The sequence below is a fragment of the Anomaloglossus baeobatrachus genome, unplaced genomic scaffold (assembly GCF_048569485.1).
Source record: "Anomaloglossus baeobatrachus isolate aAnoBae1 unplaced genomic scaffold, aAnoBae1.hap1 Scaffold_4419, whole genome shotgun sequence".
NCBI lineage: Eukaryota > Metazoa > Chordata > Amphibia > Anura > Aromobatidae > Anomaloglossus > Anomaloglossus baeobatrachus.
In genome coordinates, this window is record NW_027443756.1 from 12501 (window position 1) to 34510 (window position 22010).

The 22010-nt window shown below is 46.4% G+C and overlaps 1 protein-coding gene across 1 annotated transcript in view; it reads left to right on the top strand.

Annotated features, from left to right (window-relative positions):
- The window catches only part of LOC142279868 (interleukin-1 receptor-associated kinase 1-like), a 33014-nt gene extending 11430 nt beyond the window's left edge, over positions 1-21584 (top strand). The window contains exons 2-5 of the mRNA XM_075332703.1: positions 15918-16091; positions 19391-19543; positions 19853-19980; positions 21553-21584. Of these exons, the coding sequence (XP_075188818.1) occupies positions 15918-16091; positions 19391-19543; positions 19853-19980; positions 21553-21564 (467 nt within the window). The 3' untranslated portion in view covers positions 21565-21584. The remainder of the gene's footprint in view (positions 1-15917; positions 16092-19390; positions 19544-19852; positions 19981-21552) is intronic.
- Positions 21585-22010: the final 426 nt, after the last annotated feature.

The window sequence follows — 22010 nt, forward strand, 5'->3', positions numbered from 1 at the left end:
AGGATGAAGCACGGCGTTCATTCCGCAAAGTCCAATTAAATACCGTTTACTGTGCATAAAGCGGAGACGAAGAGAAATGTGTAATACTGGATTAGATAGACCGGAGTAGGATCTGAAATGTGCTGAAGCGTCAGTCGCAATGGCTCACGAGTAAAGGGTTATTGTCAGTCATCAGGAGCGCACTGCTCCCCCTGCCTCCCGGCTTCCTCCTGGCTGGGGGGCCGGTGCGCTCCTGATAATGATCAGATTGGAACTGTGCTGACTCCGAATGCTTCTACAGCAGGGACACTATTTGTGTTATAGTAAAAAGCTTGTAAGCGCTGCGCTCTTTGTCTAGGAGATCGACCACTGCTGATAGACTGTGCAGTGCTCCAGCAAACTTGGCAACAAGCAGTAAATAACTTAAAACCTAGTTGTCAATTTGGCCAACAGCTATTATTTTAGTCTCCCCCTACACCTACACATTCATTTCTGCTGATAGTACATGTGTTGTCATTGGGGAGAGGGGAGTAATTAGCTGCCAGACACTTTTTGCCGTCACATACTTCTTTTTGTGAACAAAACAATCAGGTGTTAAGAATCGACCATGACGAATTTCATCTCCTCCAAGATTAGTCAGTGAATCGGGAGACACCCCCGTCCCCCTCCCTTAGCCCCTCATTAATGGTCAGCTGATTTGTGCCAAATTCAGCTGCTTTAGTCAACAATATTCTAAAATATAAGGGGTACTCACACAGGATAATTGATAACCTATATATCAGTGGAGGTTCGACTACTGAGACCGCCACCGATTGCCAGACTGAGTAGAGTTTTGGCTGCTCATAGTCCAGTTATTGGCTATGGGACTGCTGGAAATGGCTAAAAATAGCACCAAAGGCTCCAGCCTTCTATTATCCCCATTTATGAGCCATTTCTGGCATTAGAGGGGAATTTTGATATGAGGGTAAAGCAATCGGCGGGGAGAGGAGAGTAAATTGCTGCCTGATACCTTTTGCCATCACATTCTTTTTGTGAAAACAGACCAATCAGGCGTTGAAATTCGACATGGCCAATTCTTATCTCCTCCAAGAACAGTCAGTGAATCGGGATGTCCTCTCATCCCCAACCCCTCATTAAATGGTCAGCCGATTGTTGCCAAATTCAGCTGCTTTAGTCAACAATATTCTAAAATATAAGGGTGACTTTAAAGGGATACTGTCATGGGGTCCTTCTCCGATATCACCCAATCAACAGAGCGAGAGATGAGTGAACAATCCAAAGATCCTTTATTCCAAGCAAATCAGAAGGGCCATAAAATAATCCACTACACAAAGGTAAAATCGTCCAGTAATAGGATAAATGTCCTGGGGATGAGTCACAATCCTCCAGCAGTCCTTTTCCAGGGAAATCGGGGTTTCTCACGGTTTCTCTGGGGTGCGGGCTGTAGCCTCAGCTTCTACCACAGAGGATAAATCTTACTCCTTCTCTCTTGTCCTTCTCAGCCTGACAGAATAATCCCCCAGGTAAGCAGAGAGATGGAGTGGCTTTCAGGTCTTCCTCCCCTAGACCTAGTAACAGATGCACTGCAGGGGGTGATTAACCTGCAGACAGGACAATGTACACAGAAGGCAACATTCCCAACATCTAAACATACACATCCCACCATCATAGTTACTCAGACAGAATAGTTGATAAAATCTAGATCAGTGGCTCGACTACTGAGACAGCCACCGATTGCCAAACTGAATGGAGTTTCGGCTGCGCATAGTCCAGTTATTGGCTATGGGACTGCTGGAAATGGCTAAAAACTGCACCAAAGGCTCCAGCGTTTTATTAACCCTATTTATGAGCCATTTCTAGCATTGGAGCGGATTTTTGATAAGCGGGTATAGCAATCTCTGCAGGATTATCCCATGTGTCACAGGTGCCCATTCGGCATCTGTACTTCTCCCCATTCCTGAAAGTGTCAGGGCTCCTGTAACGACATGGACTCTCATGGATTAAAGTGTCTTAAAATTCAGCCAGACAGCATGATAGATTGTCTATAGACGGGGGGAGAAGTCCCTCATTTGTTTTTACAAGACTCTTGTTGACTCAATGTAATGTAACTGTGTTGGCCACTGAAAGCCAGACGTATTGTTCTCCAGACTTTTCCAGTAACCATTGTATTGTAGTTGTGTATTGCTAATGTGATTACCTTAGTAGCCATTGTTGAGTCTGTGACTTGCAGACTCCATGTAGATATCTTCAGTCTTTCTGTAGACATCATTTGGATGAATATTGTCCATGCAGCTTGAGATTCATCCAATGGGAGAGGCGATCTTGTCTAACCAATCGATAAGGACGCAGTGTATCTAAGTGGAAGGCTGTGGCTATAAAGGCACTTCTTTAAGCCACCAGGTTGTTGATGGATGCTGATGGATCCTGTCTAAGCTCTTTGGAGCTGACTAGAGGATCAGGATATCTTATGGCTTCAATCTAGGGACTCCGGTTCCGGTTGGAGACCCCATATCCACAGCCTAGGGATTTTGACTCCGGCTGCCAGGATTGTAACATCATACAGGACTACCTAAGGAGGACACTCAGGTTGGGACAGTTCAGTCACCTGGAACAGACTTTGCAGACCTCACACAGCTTCCTAAATCTGGCGCTATTCCTTTCTCAGTGGGTGCCCGCCAAAAGCGGGGTGCTGCTGGATTGGAGTAAGCGGCCCTGGAACCTCTGAGGCACGGACATTCTAATCCCTGGTGAGCCAGCGGAAGGGTGAGACTCTGTTGCCTGTTACATTTGTGTGTTTTGCTGGTTATGTGTTATGTGCCGTTAATTGTTTGGGGATCCAATAAAGTCTAATTATTGTGGTTCCCTCAGCCTGTGTTGTCTGAGTAGTGTTACGCCCACGGTTAAGGAGGCCGGCGTTCAGTTGGGATGAGCCCTGAGCCACGCTGTCTTTCTAAAGGCGGCGGGTTTTAGTGGACGAGAGCACCCACTGAGCCCCGTGTCTCCACAGCCCCGTTATCAAGATCTATTAGAAGTGTTATGGTGTATCCTATCGCTATGCCCCGGATGGAAACACCCCTTTTAATTTAATTCAATGAGGAATGGGAACTAAGCTGCTGCCGGACACCTGTGAAGTAACTTATCATCCGCAGGAGGAAAGGATCAGACATATTAGTATTCAATAGGCCCATCCTTTCTCCAAAACGCAAAGTAGTTGTTGGTCTGTCTGGCTTAAATCGGTGGATTCGAGCTACTTGCCTATAACCATACACCCGACACCATTGAAAGAGAAGCTAAATATTGTGGATAATATCGGTTAATTGATCATATAACAGGGTGAAACTAAGCAGGAAGGAATTTGAGTGTTTGTTCTGGCGGAACACGTTGACTCGGTCCAAAGTGCTGACCGAGGCGTCTCAAGTCAAAGCAAATAGAGAAGAAAAGCAAAGATTTGTCACTCGATGACTTGGCAGTCTCCTTACTCGATGCTTTTTGTTCACTTCCCGTCTTGTCGCTTATGTGATTTTATGATCTATTTTATTATTGTGGCTGCCGTTTTATGATCTGTAATTATTGTGATTCACAAGTGCTTCCCTGAAATAACACCCCATGAATCACCGGCATGTAGACGAAGTATTAGAGGGACTGTCCGGTGTGCCGACACCTGTAGGCCCCAGCCCGGACGGCCACACGACCACTTTCCCTCCGGTAGTGTTAGTCCTCAAGCTTTGCTGATCTCGGCATAGACTGTGAATATGGCGGGTTGGTGATGTCGCTCATGACCACCTCTTTCTTTTGGAACCGGAAAGGGAACCGGAAAGGGGGCAAATGGTGAATAACCATCTAAAGAGTTTAGTCTTCATCCAGTGGTGTTTATTGACACGAGTACATAGACACCATGTTTTGAGGGGTTGGTGGTAGGCATTGGCTTTGGCAACCATTGTATACAGGCAAAAAAAAAAGTAATGTGGGAACACAGCTACACAAAACATTTTTTTCTAAGGCAAGCTTGGAATGGGGTCCGTCCAAAAATCGCCTGAAAAAGCGCTAATAAAATGCTCAAAAGGAGGAATATACTCGTGCTTATGAAAGAAAACGCTTGTTCATATACTTTAGGCAGTGGCATAACTAGAGTCTCATGGACCCCTGTGCAAAGTTTGATCCTGGGCGCCCCCCCCCCTTACATGTTGGTCAGATATATGGGGCGTTGTAGCGTTCTAAATCCTTTAAACAAATATGAGTTGACCACCCCCCCTCCCCCTTAATTGTGTAATACTGACCCCATTCTGTACTAATGTCCCCCCCCATCCTGGGCCACTTCCTGGTAAATGTCCCCCATCCTGGTGTGAGACCCTCATCATCCATCCAATGTCCCCCATCCTTATAGATATATGTATCCTGGCATATATATGGCCCCCGTCCTGATATCTATCTATCTATCTATCTATCTATCTATCTATCTATCTATCTATCTATCTATCTATCTATCTATCTATCTATCTATCTATCTATATATATATATATATATATATATATATATATATATATATATATATATATATATATATATATATATATATATATATATATTATAATCTAATATATATGAGCCCCCATCCTGGTATACATGATATCCCCAGGCGTCGCACACAGTAAAGAGAAAAAAAAAATTATGCACACCTTGCCCCCACTTCCCCAATGTCATTCTCTGATGATGGCATGCCGCAACGAACTAGTGTGTAAGTGGCGCAGCGCATGACGTCGCTGTACGCCCACTTACAGCACAGTCAGCTATCGGGTGCCCACATATTCTATGCTCCCCACACCGTGAACTATAGGCGTGGGGAGCAATGAATATTCATAGCCTTAATTGGCAGCCAGCATATTGCAGTGCAGGGACCCAACGAGTCTCTGTGCTGCAATGTATCCTCTGATGCACATCCAGTTAGGGCCAAGTTGGTCCCCTGTAGTCGCGATCTTTACAACCTTGACTTTAGGTTTTTGAGCATCTTTTCAACTCTTCAGATTTTCAAAGATGCCAAGTGGTTGAAGGAAGTGACCTGACCCTTCTTCAGGGTGTTTTCCGATATATAAAAGCTTTATACTTTACAGTACTTGTCAATGGGGAGGCTCGATAGACGCCCAGGTCTGCGTATTTGCTATTAAAAAAAAATAAATAAAAATCTGGAAAAACGCCAGTACAAAGGACGCCCCCAAGGGCCAAGTACTTGGGGAAACAAAAAAAAAATGCTTCAGGTTTACAAAATGTCAGAGAAAAGGAAAGTTTTTGAACTGTCCTCCACTTGTTTTTGGCCTCCTGATAAAGACATTGGGTTCACGTACAGCCCCTGTCACAAGGCAACATCGCTAATTTTTATGATTAAACATGGCCAGACCTATAGACATCTCCTCCAACACCGATTATATATGACTGCATATACCAAGATGGGCATGTAATGAGGATAAGTGGATGAAAAGCATATCCAGTGCCCCTTTTTTGGGGGGTTAGCAGTAGGATCGGATCGTCTACAGGTATATCCAGTGCCCCTTTTTTGGGGGGTTAGCAGTAGGATCGGATCGTCTACAGGTATATCCAGTGCCCCTTTTTTGGGGGGTTAGCAGTAGGATCGGATCGTCTACAGGTATATCCAGTGCCCCTTTTTTGGATGTAGCAGTAGGATCGGATCGTCTACAGGTATATCCAGTGCCCCTTTTTTGGGGGGTTAGCAGTAGGATCGGATCGTCTACAGGTATATCCAGTGCCCCTTTTTTGGGGGTTAGAAGTAGGATCAGAACGTCTACAGGTATGTCCAGTGCCCCTTTTTTGGGGATTAACAGTAGGATCGGATCGTCTACAGGTATATCCAGTGCCCCTTTTTTGGGGGGTTAGCAGTAGGATCGGATCGTCTACAGGTATATCCAGTTCCCCTTTTTTGGGGGGTTAGCAGTAGGATCGGATCGTCTACAGGTATATCCAGTGCCCCTTTTTTGGGGGTTAGCAGTAGGATCGGATCATCTACAGGTATATCCAGTGCCCCTTTTTTGGGGGTTAGCAGTAGGATCGGATCGTCTACAGGTATATCCAGTGCCCCTTTTTTGGGGGTTAGCAGTAGGATCGGATCGTCTACAGGTATATCCAGTGCCCCTTTTTTGGGGGTTAGCAGTAGGATCGGATCGTCTACAGGTATATCCAGTGCCCCTTTTTTGGGGGTTAGCAGTAGGATCGGATCGTTGACAGTTCACTGTAGAACCGGGGGTGTAATGAAGATTCCAAGATTAAAGGGATGTTCTAATGAATCCTTTCCGAGAACGAGTGGCCGGGCACAGCATTTTTTGGTGACAGGGTTTTTTTATTATTGTACTTAGCAGAACAGGCAGAGAGTGTAATAATTTTATCTTCGCTGTGATACAGATCTGCGGAATATATTATTTTGATTACGATGCGTTGGCAGAGGATGAAATCGTCCGCTCTTATTGTGAAGGCAAAACTTGAATTCACCGCAAATTAATCACTATCAGATTACAAAGCTCCGTGCCAGAATAACCTACGCTATAAACGTAATGGAAATGTGTCAGAAAATGACATGTACGTGCGAATTTCCATATACAAAAAATCCACAACAAACTCGCCAGTGTCTCTGTTCTACAGCTCACTTGTCAGCTTTGCTGTGTAGACTGGACACATTAAGCAGAGTCATCACGTCATTAGACAGTGGGCGCATGGGTTGCTGTATTACACCGTTGATGGCCTTGATATAGATATTTGCCAAATTCCCCCTGCTACCCACAGATCACTATAATGGAAAGGTGATTGAGAGTGCACTTCACTTGTTTGTGTTGGCTTCTTGGAAACCATCAGCAAGCTGCTGTTGACGGATCTGTTATTCTTCGAGATTCCACCCAAGATCTTCATTGCACATTCCATAAAAAATAGTAGATTCCCAAGCTCCCCACCCCCTGGACCGACAGATGCTCTATTATGAGCAAACTTTGGCCAAATGATCAATCGGTGAGTGGTCTTTACACCCAAAGCGCCCCCCCACAATCCTAATTCCTATATGTGCAGTTACAGAACAGAAGAGCGATACATATTACCTTCAGATTTTGGAATACAGAGCAAAAGAGAAGTAGGAAAACATGAAGCTTGCTAAAAACTCAGCCAACGCGTTTCTGATCTTCGGTACTTCCATCTCCACCATAGATTTTCTTACAGATTTAATTAGCTTCTTCATCGTACTAGAAGAAGAATCTACGCTATGTTTTCTGCAGATTTGTAGTGAAAAGGTTCTGGTACGTACCTCCCCCCCCCCTTCTTTTTTTGTCCATCAAAGAAGTGTCTACTACAGAACTCCACTGACGGAAAATGGAGCGTCCCTTTAAATGGATCAAAGTGAGATTCCAGTGGATCGATGTACGTATTTTTGATGTGCATTAATGCCAGATCGGTGACTTTCTGGATTTACCACAGCTGCTGCTGTTGTAGTAACTCCAGACGAGTGATGAAACTAAACATTTCTTACAATTTCAAGGATTGAAACGCGTCAGTCATAGGGAATTATGGAAAAACAGTTGTGGATGGATCCTCGGGGGCGGGGCTTATTTCAAAACCTATAAATGTAATAAGTGGATCAAATAATGGGCTTGATTTTTCGCTCTTGCTTCCCTTTAGTAACTGGCCGCCGCATTAACAAGCGCGTGAGCTGCGTACGTATCTCTGACTCTTTACGGGCTGTTCAGCATCTATTTTTATGAAGTCGGTGCCATACATTACGTATACGTGATCCGTTCTCTGGATGACTAATCATTTAATCTGTCATCGCTGTTTGCTTTTTGCTTATTTACCTGGGCCGGTCATTGTTCAGACTTGAAGTAAAGCTCCACCTTTTGCTCACGTTTGTTTTTATAGTCAGCAGATAAGAAATCCTTGCGTGCGACGTATCATTATTAGTGTAGAAGTTATTTTGTGTTGGCTTCCCGGTAACCATCAGCAAGCTGCTGTTGATGGATCTGTTATTCTTGAAGGCTCCATAGTGGGTCTAAGTTGTAGAATTTTTATTGGGTGTTATCTCTGAACTCTTTCAGCCTGCATTCTGCATTGTAATCCGTACCCCGCACTCCTAGACATGGACTGTTTGCAGAATTAAGGCCACGTACCCATTTAGATAATGGTAAAGAGGCCTCCTGACTCTGCTCCAATTGATGAAAAAAGGATCTGGTTTGTTGGATTGCCAACCACCGATATGTTTGTTCTCCTCGGAAATTAGGAGCCACCAGTGGCTGTCTCGTGGAGTGCACGGGAGTGAGCGTTCCTGTATGTGGGGGAGTCGGGAGCGCTCAGACGAGGGAGTCGGAAGCACTAGGCCGAGCAAGCGAGTTTTCCTTTTATATGGGGGTGTTGGGAGCGCTCAACCAAGCGATGTGTGGGAGTTGGGTGCGCTCAGTCAAGTGTTCATTCCTGTATATGTGGGAGTCGGGGGCACTTGGCCGAGCGAGCAAGTGTTCCTTTATATGGGAGAGTCAGGAGGGCTTGGCTGTATGTGATGGAGTTGGGAGCATTCGGCTGAGCGACGTTCCTGTATATGGGGGAGTCAAGAGCGCTCAGCTGAGTGAGCGAGCGTTCCTGTACATGGAGGAGTCGGGAGCGCTCAGCCGAGTGAGCAAGCATTCCTGTATATGGAGGAGACGGGAGTGCTTGGCTGAGCAAGTAAGTGTCCCTTTAAAATGGAGGAGTCGGGAGTGCTCGGCCGAGTGAGCGTTCCTGTATATGGGGGAGTCAAGAGCGCTCAGCTGAGTGAGCGAGCGTTCCTGTACATGGAGGAGTCGGGAGCGCTCAGCCGAGTGAGCAAGCATTCCTGTATATGGAGGAGACGGGAGTGCTTGGCTGAGCAAGTAAGTGTCCCTTTAAAATGGAGGAGTCGGGAGTGCTCGGCCGAGTGAGCGTTCCTGTATGTGCGGGAGTTGGGAGCGCTCGGCCGAGTGAGCGAGCGTTCCTCTATGTGCGGGAGTTGGGAGCGCTCGGCCGAGTGAGCGTGCGTTCCTCTATGTGCGGGAGTTGGGAGCGCTGGGCCGAGTGAGCGAGCGTTCCTCTGTGTGCGGGAGTTGGGAGCGCTCGGCCGAGTGAGCGAGCGTTCCTGTATATGGCGCAGTCGGGAGCGATAGACCGAGCGAGCGAGCGTTCCTGTATATGGCGCAGTCGGGAGCTATGGCTGTCATCCGAACAATTCAGAACATTACTTCCAAGGAGGTGCGAGTTCAGAGGCAATGATGACACTTGGCATTGGATTCTCTTCCGGTATCTACAAATTGTAGTACTTCAGGGGTTTGCTGAGTATATAAAGTAGAAGCTCCCTCCTTTTTAAAGATTTTTTATTTTATGCAAATAAAAATTGACTAAACTGGAAAAACAGAGTCCCAAAGGGTTTTTCAAAATGAATGAGGATATGAGACTTGGTCGGTCTTGATCTGGTGGGAGGAGGTTTCTTCTGCAGCAGGCTGCCTCCCAGCCACAATGTCCTAGATCAGTGGTGTCCGACCAATATTACTGCTGGGGAAGCGCCATCTACCTTATCTACACCAAGATTTTTATCAGCCACAAATAAAAATGGAAAAATGTGCAGCCAAGACGGGATTTAGAAGGGTTTGAAACTAGGAAGTTTCTTTGACGTTGCGAGGTCGGTGTCACAGGTTGTCTCCAGTTTTATGGTCCTCCTTTTTGGAGCTCTGTCCTATAACTCGCCGTCCTGGGCCTTCCCTTAATCTCGAATTATTCATTACTTTCAGTAGTGAGAATATGACTTGCCCAATACTTATTTCCCCATCTTGAAAAATGAATTAGTAAATTTTCTATTTATTTTTTTTCCCCATGTGCAATATATTTAGGTGATCAATAACAGATGAGCTTCTGGCCTTTCTCTTCCGAGAAGTCCCCTTTTAGTGTCGGTTCCTCAGAATTTTCTGAGAATGGACCCGATCACCCTTTCCATCTCATATCTTGGAATTTTCATTCCTTGCAGATGTCCATATCGGCGGTATTAAAAGTGTGTGTATATGGCGGTATTACGGAAGTTCTCTCTGTGATAAGTAAACTCTCTTATCCATTTATCAAAGACCGAGTGGTCGTTTTTTTTTTTTGTACTGGTGGCGGCTGTTGGACTCACTAAATGCCCCCCAGCTCTCCAAATTGCTTGTCGGAGGTCAATGTGCTTTTTTGGAAAGGGAATGAGACCCTTTTAAAAGGGGTATTCCCATCTCCAAGATCCTATCCCAATATGTAGTAGGTGTAATATTAGCAAATACCTCCAATTAGAAATGTAATATAGTTCTCCTGATTAGCTATGTCTCCATTGTAGGTTAGGTATCCATGGTTGCGTCCACTCATGTGCAGGGCATTGCAGGTTAGGTATCCATGGTTACGTCCACTCATGTGCAGGGCATTGCAGGTTAGGTATCCATGGTTACGTCCACTCATGTGCAGGGCATTGCAGGATAGGTATGCATGGTTACGTCCACTCGTGCAGGGCATTCCAGGTTAGGTATGCATGGTTACGTCCACTCGTGCAGGGCATTGCATTCGGTATCCATGGTTACGTCCACTCATGTGCAGGGCATTGCAGGTTAGGTATCCATGGTTACGTCCACTCATGTGCAGGGCATTGCAGGTTAGGTATCCGTGGTTACGTCCACTCATGTGCAGGGCATTGCAGGTTAGATATCCATGGTTACGTCCACTCATGTGCAGGGCATTGCAGGATAGGTATGCATGGTTACGTCCACTCGTGCAGGGCATTGCAGGTTAGGTATGCATGGTTACGTCCACTCGTGCAGGGCATTGCATTCGGTATCCATGGTTACGTCCACTCATGTGCAGGGCATTGCAGGATAGGTATGCATGGTTACGTCCACTCGTGCAGGGCATTCCAGGTTAGGTATGCATGGTTACGTCCACTCGTGCAGGGCATTGCATTCGGTATCCATGGTTACGTCCACTCATGTGCAGGGCATTGCAGGTTAGGTATCCATGGTTACGTCCACTCATGTGCAGGGCATTGCAGGTTAGGTATCCATGGTTACGTCCACTCATGTGCAGGGCATTGCAGGATAGGTATGCATGGTTACGTCCACTCGTGCAGGGCATTGCAGGTTAGGTATGCATGGTTACGTCCACTCGTGCAGGGCATTGCATTCGGTATCCATGGTTACGTCCACTCATGTGCAGGGCATTGCAGGTTAGGTATCTATGGTCATATCTACTCATGTGCAGGGCATTGCAGGTTAGGTATGCATGGCTATGTCCACTCAAACACTGACAGTTGCTAGTGTTATGTAACTAAGCTGCAATGTCCTGCACATGAAGTAAGAGACGCAATTGTCAGGAGAACTATACTACGTTTCTAAGTGGAGGTATTTGCTAATAATAATAATAATATATTACACCTACTACATATTGGGATAGGTCTTGAAGATGGGAATACCCCTTTTTTAAGGGGTTCTTTGTGCTTTTAATCCATAGCTAATAGTATATAAAAGAGAAATAAACAAATCACACTTGTTAAAGTGGTATTCCAGGCTTAAGATGTTGATTAACCATTCTGAGGATAGCGGATAGTTCAGGTCATCAATATCAGATCAACGAGGATTCAAAAGTTGACCACTGATCAGCTATTGTGAATGTGCAGAGATCGGAACCAGAACAGTTACATATAAGGTGTAATGGCAGCTCACTGCCCTATTGAAGTGAATAGGAGCTGCAGTACCCGAGAATGGCCAGTACACCTCGTATGGCGCTGTGCTGTCGGCTTCATTTACAGTTTACATTAATACAGTGGATCGTTGGTGGCTCCAGGTGGCCTGCCTTAAGCATAGGTCTAATAACATATATATTAGAGTGTGTGTGTGTGTGTATACATATAAACAAATATGTGTGTGTGTGTGTGTATAGAAAAAAATTATATATAATTTTTAATTTTTTTTTTCACCACTCACACACATGCATATATTTTATTTATTTTTTTTCCCTTCCGTAAACCCCAGTAAGGTTTTGACCAATTTTGGAAATGGTGAAGTCTGATTTCCTCAGCTCTTGGGCAGGCGGCGACTACCATAAACGGCCAGCTAAGGATTACAGCCGCAGATTAGATAATCCATCATTAGAACAATGTTCAAAATATGTAAGTAGAAATTAATTATGATACTGGCATAAAGTGCGAGCTCCACACGGGGGCTGCTCGGGCACAATTCCTAATTAATCGAACATCTGCCTCCATGGATGAAGACGATACAACAAAGCAGCCGTCATCCTTCATGTACGTCTCCAGGAGCATTTCGGATAAGAATCTCTGCTGGTCTAGATATAATAAAAAAAAAAAAAATATATATATATATATATATATATATATATATATATATATATATATATATATATATATATATATATATATATTTTATTCATTTATATAGCGCTATTAATTCCATAGCACTTTACATATATATATATATGCACATAGAAATATATATATTATTTTTTATGTATTCTATACCAATACAATCATTACAATATTTCATACTTGAGCAAAAAAAAGTGTAATTGGATACCCTTCCCCAAATAATAGGATGCCCCAGAAGATCCATATTAAGGATGTCTGTCTAATTTGTGGTTATTTAAACCTTTCATTCCAGTTCTTGCTGATTGAAAGTAGACATTATGGTTAGTGTTATGTGTCCCTATGATAACACTGCTCGTCTCTTCTTATGAGTTTGTTGGAAACTGCACTCTGGTTCCTATAAGTGGCCGTGATTTTTGATGTAAATGATGAAGGCGGTATCACATGCCTGACATTTGAGGTCTGAGTATGAACCATGATGTCCGTGACCGGTTGGGGGTCCCCTAACCCAAACTCAAGACACCTGGGCGGATTTGAGGCTGTTGAGATTGGATCAGGAGACTACCCCCACCTCACCCCCTCCGCCATGTTGAACTCAGATCATGAAGGTCTGTAGAAGTGAAACAGACTTTATACTTACTTCCTTTATGAATAGTCAACATGTAAAGATGGCCATCATATGTATTGGGAGAGTCCTAACTTTCCACTAATGGCAGATCTAGAGGGAAGGAAGTATCGGGCATCTTGAATTTTAACATGGCCAATCATATTTTTTTTTTTTTTTTACACATTTAGGGTAAGTTCACACAGTGCATTTTTCGGGTGCGTTTTTGGCCTCAAAACTGCATGACATTGCTTCCCCAGCTAAGTCTGAGTTTTCATTTTTGCTGTCTACACACAACTTTTTTTTTTTTAAGCTGCGTTTTTTTAGCTTAAAAAAAAAAAAATGGACATGTCAATTCTTTCCTGCGTTTTTCTGCGTTTTCCCCCCATGCAATGCATTGGAAAAACGCAGCAAAACGCACCAAATCGCGGTAAAAACACATGCTTTTTTTGCTGCGTTTTTTTGGTGCGGGTGCGGTTTTCTGCGTTTTTAGCGGCCAAAAATACAGCGTCATAAAAACGCAGCGTGTGCACATAGCCTTAGGTGTGTGTACAACTGTTGAAAACAAAACTGAATATTCCAGTCCATATTAATCATTTACAGACATGGAGAATCACCAAATATAATCAGAAAAAGCCTACATTGACCTCCATATAATATAATAATACTCACTTATAAACAGACAATAATCATATTTTTAGATTTTTAGAAAATTTATTAATATAGTTCAAAGGGATACAAAAAGTGCAACACAGGGTGCAATGTGCATAAAAACATGTACTGACAGTCAGGGCAGCATGTCAGAAAAGGGCAGACTAAAATGATCACAAAAAGAGCCTTGCAAAGAACAGGAGTATACACACAGTGTATATAGTCAGAGTTCATATAGTATAAACATAATAATGAACACCCAAATATATCACAGTGAAACATCAAAAGCAGCCTAAATAGACATGTATGGTGGTCACATGAGACGTAACAGAGAGCAGGAGTATATAGGGAGTGTATATAATCCGAGTTCATGCAAAATAAGCAAAATAGTGAACAGCCGAATATATCATAATGAAACTCCAAAATTAGCCTAAATAGACATGCTTAACCAGGAGCTACCTTCAAAGCAGTTTATAGACATAATAAATTAGAAACATTGTTAATTATCCATAGTAGATAGAGACACATGCAGGTGCACCTCACCGATGAAGCGGTTGGCGAAACGCGTCTGAGGTGCAGGGCGGCATATCAGGCGGGCTGCGACTTGTTATCCTGGTGGGCTATCATACCTTCCTGGTGTAACCCTTGCATATTATGGATGATCTTGGTGGATATACAAATGAGTGTTTCTGGTGGGCTACCGTATCTTTCATTGCATGTGTCTCTATCTACTATGGATAATTAACAATGTTTCTAATTTATTATGTCTATAAACTGCTTTGAAGGTAGCTCCTGGTTAAGCATGTCTATTTAGGCTAATTTTGGAGTTTCATTATGATATATTCGGCTGTTCACTATTTTGCTTATTTTGCATGAACTCGGATTATATACACTCCCTATATACTCCTGCTCTCTGTTACGTCTCATGTGACCACCATACATGTCTATTTAGGCTGCTTTTGATGTTTCACTGTGATATATTTGGGTGTTCATTATTATGTTTATACTATATGAACTCTGACTATATACACTGTGTGTATACTCCTGTTCTTTGCAAGGCTCTTTTTGTGATCATTTTAGTCTGCCCTTTTCTGACATGCTGCCCTGACTGTCAGTACATGTTTTTATGCACATTGCACCCTGTGTTGCACTTTTTGTATCCCTTTGAACTATATTAATAAATTTTCTAAAAATATGATTATTGTCTGTTTATAAGTGAGTATTATTATATTATATGGAGGTCAATGTAGGCTTTTTGTGTGTACAACTGTTGACTGAATTAAGGCCCCCATACTCACTTGATGAGCATTGTGGGCGGCCTCCCGACTCTCCCAAAACCTCATTTCCATGAATGATCAGGTAGCTGGAATTTTTTGACCCAATCTTTTTGTTTTCAAGGGAGATGTGCTATTGCCAGAGTGGACTTCCAACCCAAGTGTTTCGGAAGGTCGGGAGAGAGCGCTGTCTAATGAGCCCCCTCTTAAAGTTGGTGCTACTATGTCAATAGCGTCTTCTCTAGACCTTTGCACGGTCCAAGGTTACAACAGTTGTGCCCTTTTGGTTCCTTTCTATCCTGCTGTGATTTAACAGGCTGTTGTAATCTCAGCTGTAGCCACTGCCACTCCCTTATACTATATCCACTCCTTACTCCTCCCTATGCCGGCTATAGTTCATTCTATACTGTCCATTTTGAAGGAGCCTGTCTCTGGAGAAGCTTAGGTGTTCGTTTTGGTTGCTGCTTAGAAGTTTACTGCTAGAGAAGCCGTGGAGTGCTTTTTGTTGTGTCTTTCCCCTACCCATTTCTTAATTTCCTTGTGATATCTTATTGCAGTGGTGAGACACTGGCCTTGACACTATTCAATGTGAGCTCAGAGCCAGCGAGGGCCTAGGCCCGTGATGGCACACAGGGGGAAGGCCCTGTCTTGGGATCCCTAAGAGGAGCGCAGGGTTCAGCCTCAGGTGGGTGTTAGTGGGTGACCCCCGCTCCCCACTCCCTAGCACCAGGGCCTTCTGTTGAATGTCTTCTCTGGTTTTCCCTTTGTGTTGCGTCGCTCGTAGGGAGTCCTCTCGCTCCCGGAGTGACAGTAGGATATTTATCTAAACCAGACCACCCCCTTAAGCCACCATTCACATTCTTATCTCCCTCTTCAGTTATCTTGGGCTTTTGATTTTGTCTGATATATAGAGATCTGGCTGGATGAAGACCTATGTTTTCAGACTTCATATTAGATAAAAGCTTCTGCTGAAATGTCCTTGTCCAGCACAATCTTACTTTTACAAATATCCTTGTATTTTCTGTTTTTCAGCTTCCATGGTTATCACCGACCAGACAGAACTGAGGCTCCTGGAGCAGGTACCCCGGAGGAATCGGACCCAAGAGGTCATGTGGAACTGGACCCAGAGAAATGCCCGACTGAAGGACCTGATGTTCATCTTAAGGAAACTGAACTTATTGCGGGCGCTCAATATTTTTGATTACTGTGAGTCCATCATATATATTTTTTTTTTTTTAATTCTCTATCAGTTTTATAAAAACTGAATTTACTAAAGGAATCCATATTGCACATAGCGAACTATCGCGTTACTACATTTACTTCTCAAACCTACGCAGGGTAGAACAATAGAATCTGGTTGGTTGCTCCAAGACCATGGTTTTTTTTTTTGTTTTAGTAATTTTTCATGCATGTAGCTTCAGGGGAGCCGTCTCTTCCAACCTCACCCAGGGCTTTGGGGAAGCCGTCGCCTCCCGACCTTCGCCCCTGGGGAAGCCGTCGCCTCCCGACCTTCGCCCCTGGGGAAGCCGTCGCCTCCCGACCTTCGCCCCTGGGGAAGCCGTCGCCTCCCGACCTTCGCCCCTGGGGAAGCCGTCGCCTCCCGACCTTCGCCCCTGGGGAAGCCGTCGCCTCCCGACCTTCGCCCCTGGGGAAGCCGTCGCCTCCCGACCTTCGCCCCTGGGGAAGCCGTCGCCTCCCGACCTTCGCCCCTGGGGAAGCCGTCGCCTCCCGACCTTCGCCCCTGGGGAAGCCGTCGCCTCCCGACCTTCGCCCCTGGGGAAGCCGTCGCCTCCCGACCTTCGCCCCTGGGGAAGCCGTCGCCTCCCGACCTTCGCCCCGGGGGAAGCCGTCGCCTCCCGACCTTCGCCCCGGGGGAAGCCGTCGCCTCCCGACCTTCGCCCCGGGGGAAGCCGTCGCCTCCCGACCTTCGCCCCGGGGGAAGCCGTCGCCTCCCGACCTTCGCCCCTGGGGAAGCCGTCGCCTCCCGACCTTCGCCCCTGGGGAAGCCGTCGCCTCCCGACCTTCGCCCCTGGGGAAGCCGTCGCCTCCCGACCTTCGCCCCTGGGGAAGCCGTCGCCTCCCGACCTTCGCCCCTGGGGAAGCCGTCGCCTCCCGACCTTCGCCCCTGGGGAAGCCGTCGCCTCCCGACCTTCGCCCCTGGGGAAGCCGTCGCCTCCCGACCTTCGCCCCTGGGGAAGCCGTCGCCTCCCGACCTTCGCCCCTGGGGAAGCCGTCGCCTCCCGACCTTCGCCCCTGGGGAAGCCGTCGCCTCCCGACCTTCGCCCCTGGGGAAGCCGTCGCCTCCCGACCTTCGCCCCTGGGGAAGCCGTCGCCTCCCGACCTTCGCCCCTGGGGAAGCCGTCGCCTCCCGACCTTCGCCCCTGGGGAAGCCGTCGCCTCCCGACCTTCGCCCCTGGGGAAGCCGTCGCCTCCCGACCTTCGCCCCTGGGGAAGCCGTCGCCTCCCGACCTTCGCCCCTGGGGAAGCCGTCGCCTCCCGACCTTCGCCCCTGGGGAAGCCGTCGCCTCCCGACCTTCGCCCCTGGGGAAGCCGTCGCCTCCCGACCTTCGCCCCTGGGGAAGCCGTCGCCTCCCGACCTTCGCCCCTGGGGAAGCCGTCGCCTCCCGACCTTCGCCCCTGGGGAAGCCGTCGCCTCCCGACCTTCGCCCCTGGGGAAGCCGTCGCCTCCCGACCTTCGCCCCTGGGGAAGCCGTCGCCTCCCGACCTTCGCCCCTGGGGAAGCCGTCGCCTCCCGACCTTCGCCCCTGGGGAAGCCGTCGCCTCCCGACCTTCGCCCCTGGGGAAGCCGTCGCCTCCCGACCTTCGCCCCTGGGGAAGCCGTCGCCTCCCGACCTTCGCCCCGGGGGAAGCCGTCGCCTCCCGACCTTCGCCCCGGGGGAAGCCGTCGCCTCCCGACCTTCGCCCCGGGGGAAGCCGTCGCCTCCCGACCTTCGCCCCGGGGGAAGCCGTCGCCTCCCGACCTTCGCCCCGGGGGAAGCCGTCGCCTCCCGACCTTCGCCCCGGGGGAAGCCGTCGCCTCCCGACCTTCGCCCCGGGGGAAGCCGTCGCCTCCCGACCTTCGCCCCGGGGGAAGCCGTCGCCTCCCGACCTTCGCCCCGGGGGAAGCCGTCGCCTCCCGACCTTCGCCCCGGGGGAAGCCGTCGCCTCCCGACCTTCGCCCCGGGGCTACGGTTTAGACCTTTTCTTATATCCAGAGAAAAAGCAGTATTGGATTATCTTATGGTCGCTCATCATCGTTCTTCTCTGGAATAACATGACTGTTACTCTAGGAGATCTATGAAGGATAACTGTTTGGTCATAGGAATTAGGAACTCCTCAGCCATCTTTATGGAATTGCATCTGATGTTACTGTTGCCAGGCCATGTATATATTGTCATATTGCGTTCCACTTGTCATTCTGGGGATCTCTCCCATTAGCAGCGGGGTGTTTCATTAATAAGCTGCAGAGCTGTGGGAGCTCCGGTCGTGCTCGCTGTATCTATCATTATACATACTGTTTTATAACCTCCCGATTCTGAGAGTCTGCTAGTGAATTTTTCGGGAAAGGCAGGGGGAACTTTTGAATTCCTATAGTTTTAGATCTCATTAATGGACTGTTCCTGCTGCTAAAGAAGGCAGTCCTGATAATTATTCTGTATTTGGTTGGGAGCGGAAAGTTACCATTTTGTGTTTTGAAATGTAAATGAGCGGAATTGTGAATTTTTTTACTTAAATAAGTGGCACAGACTCGTTCCCGAGAGTATAACGCTGCAAAAGTGATGACACATGAGTGAAAGATGAGAAGAATAAAGCAAGTAATACAGACGTTGTATAGGAAAGGGTCCATTGCTTAGATTTTTCACTTTTCTTTATCCAAACTGACAAATATTAGATCGGTGGGGTGTCCTACTATTGGCACCCCTGTCAAGCTGCATATAACCCTTCTAACCATTGGGTTATACAGTAGACACATACTTACAACTACAGAGATCATAAAGTCACGGTATGACATTGGGCTGTTGTGGCAGATGGGACTAATAAAGGCACGCAGGCTTGTCATCTTAGTACTTCTTTTACAAAAGAGGTCCAAACTATTAATTTGTTACTTTTATTTTATTTCTGCCGCTCCCCTGAGTAATCCGGTTTTTGTTTTTTTAAAATCCGCCAAACGGTTCCAAAAATATAGGCTTTTTCATTTAGTGACTGTCACGCCCCCGAGGATCATGTGAGCCACGCCCCTTGGTAAAAAGGATATTAATTGGCTCTAAATAAAAAGGCCTGTATCTTTGGAACAGGGAGGGGGATTTTGAAAAAACGAAAACCAAATTACTCAGGGGAGCAGCAGGAATACAATAACAGCAAAAACTGTCCACTTCTGACCCGATGACTGGGCCCCTTTAAGCCCTTCAAGATTTGTTAAATCTTGTAGGTGGTACATACAGAGTCTGACAATCAGCAGGTTTATGTGGTTGTTTGAAGAATCATTTTTCCTTTTTCTTTCTTAGGGAGTTTGGATTATGTATCGAAATTGGCAGCTGCTCAAAACACTCATCCGGCCAAGGAGCCCTCTCCTCCTCCCACACGTATATTGCCTTCCCCAGAACACAATCCCTGTGAGAAAAGAAAGTTGCCCTCAACAGACAATGCACCTAATCCTGGTACTTTTAAAGTAGTTCCTGTACTGTGTTGGCTGTCCCTCTGCTACTCCTCCTGGAAGTGTATGAATAAATAACTGGGAAGGAACAATTCCTTTACATCTAACATGGTGGCACCGATTCAACTAATATTTAGGGACACTCTGGAAAAGGTAAATGGTAACACTCATTTCCAGGAGGACTAACAGAGGAAAACCACAACAAATATTTTTTTTAATTTCATGGGGAATTGGCATGACGGCATACGAGACCTTGGTATGCAAATGTAACGATTTCACACTTATTTGTCTGTATGTGGTATTTTTGTTGTAGATCTCCCACTACCTTTTCCTGGCCCCCCTCCTTCACGCTTCAATTTTAGCAGCATTTGCCCATCCAAAGCCTCAGGCTCGGAAAGCAGCAGGGACAGCACTACTAGTAATACTCACCCCTCTATTCAGGTAAGTCCAAAACTTCCACCACTTTATATACCTGTACTCCGTACATTACTATCCCCCCTCAATGATGGTGGGGGAAAAGGGGGGTAAAACAGATCCTCCTTCATAAATTTATCCAATAAGAACTGAAGCAACTTTGCAATTAGCACAAAACGGGTTTGCAATACTTAGAGGTTGTCTACCTTTTGGTTTTTTTTTGTTTTTTTTTACTTGCATATATTATATTTTGGCTAAAAAATATTTTTTGCAATTGGGTTTCATTTTTTTTTTTTTTTTTAACATTTTGGCCTTTTCACTGGCTCAATTTTTCCTCCAGATTTAGCTTTGATGTGGCTCTGTAGTCATCCAGCGTGTGAGACACACAGATTGAGCTCACTGACTGATTTTCAGTTTACTCATTCTGCAGCTAGTCATACACAATTCCCCCTCCGCTTCTCTGTTCCCCCCCCCTCCGCTTCTCTGTTCCCCCCCCCCCTCCGCTTCTCTGTTCCCCCCCCTCCGCTTCTCTGTTCCCCCACCTTCGCTTCTCTGCTCCCCCACCTTCGCTTCTCTGCTCCCCCACCTTCGCTTCTCTGCTCCCCCACCTTCGCTTCTCTGCTCCCCCACCTTCGCTTCTCTGCTCCCCCACCTTCGCTTCTCTGCTCCCCCACCTTCGCTTCTCTGCTCCCCCGCCTTCGCTTCTCTGCTCCCCCGCCTTCGCTTCTCTGCTCCCCCGCCTTCGCTTCTCTGCTCCCCCCGCCTCCGCTTCTCTGCTCCCCCCGCCTCCGCTTCTCTGCTCCCCCCGCCTCCGCTTCTCTGCTTCCCCCGCCTCCGCTTTTCTGTTCCTCCCTGATGTGGCTCTGTGGTCATAAATCATGTGAGAAGAGCTCAGAAAAATAAACATGTTACACACTCAGAATGAGCTCACTGACTATTTCTCAGTTAACTCATTCTGGAGTTAGTAATACGCAGTGCAACACAAGCACTTTAAAAGTCAAACTGTACAAAATTTTTAGTGTAACACAGTTGTAAAGGTGATTTTTAGTTCTGAATACATGCCTTTACATTAAAAACTAAGTGGGTACGACCATTCAGACGCTGTGAGCACAAGACTGGGACCGGTGTTGCGGCAGTGAAGCTGGAAGGGATAAAATGAACTTCAGAAGACTGCGTGACTTGTAGTTTAATGAACTGTACAGCACACTGCTAAAAAGTCAACCATAAGACCTCAATCAAACCCCTCCTGCAGTTGTACTTTCTTCTATCAGTTCCCTATTCTTGCTAACCTCTAATGGTAAGAATTAAAGGGAATGATGACAGAGAATGTGACTGCGGGGTCAGACTACGCCGGGATTGTTTGTGGTCTGTCGCCATGGAGACGCGTGTGTAAACAAAACACCAGGAGATTTTCAGAACCTAACAGAATTGATCAATATTAAATATATTTTCTATAGCAACCTAATGTCATTATTATGGGAATAAAGGAAGTGTGGATAAATTTAATGTAGAGATTTTCACAAAGAAGTGTAAGTACCTGACGAGAATTCGGACGGGAATCCCACTGCACTGACCGCAACCTGAAATCCTGTTCTGCAGATAAACCAGTGATGATCTCTACACGCCGCGCGTAATCTTGTCCCATAAGTGATTGTGCTGTATTCTGCCTGAGCTGGAGCCGGTGCCCGGAGTGATGGCGTATCTCTGCGGTCACATTATCAGGAGATTGAATAGCCGATACCTAGCAGAAAGGCTGCGGAAGAAAGGGCACCACTCAAAATCCATTTATCTACTGGTTTGCTTTGTGTAGATCGTTTGCGGTTTTTGGTTATTTTTCTTAAGATGGCACTACCTTATAAGATTCCCATAGCCTCTAAGAAGCCGGGACAGAGGCCGCACTGTGCTGTTAATTTTGTGTAAGGCGACAGCCTCACATCCGTGGGAATTTTACTGTCTGAGAAACAGACCAGTTATTTCTTTGTCGCTCCATTGGGAGACCCAGACAATTGGGTGTATAGCTTCTGCCTCCGGAGGCCACACAAAGTATTACACTTAAA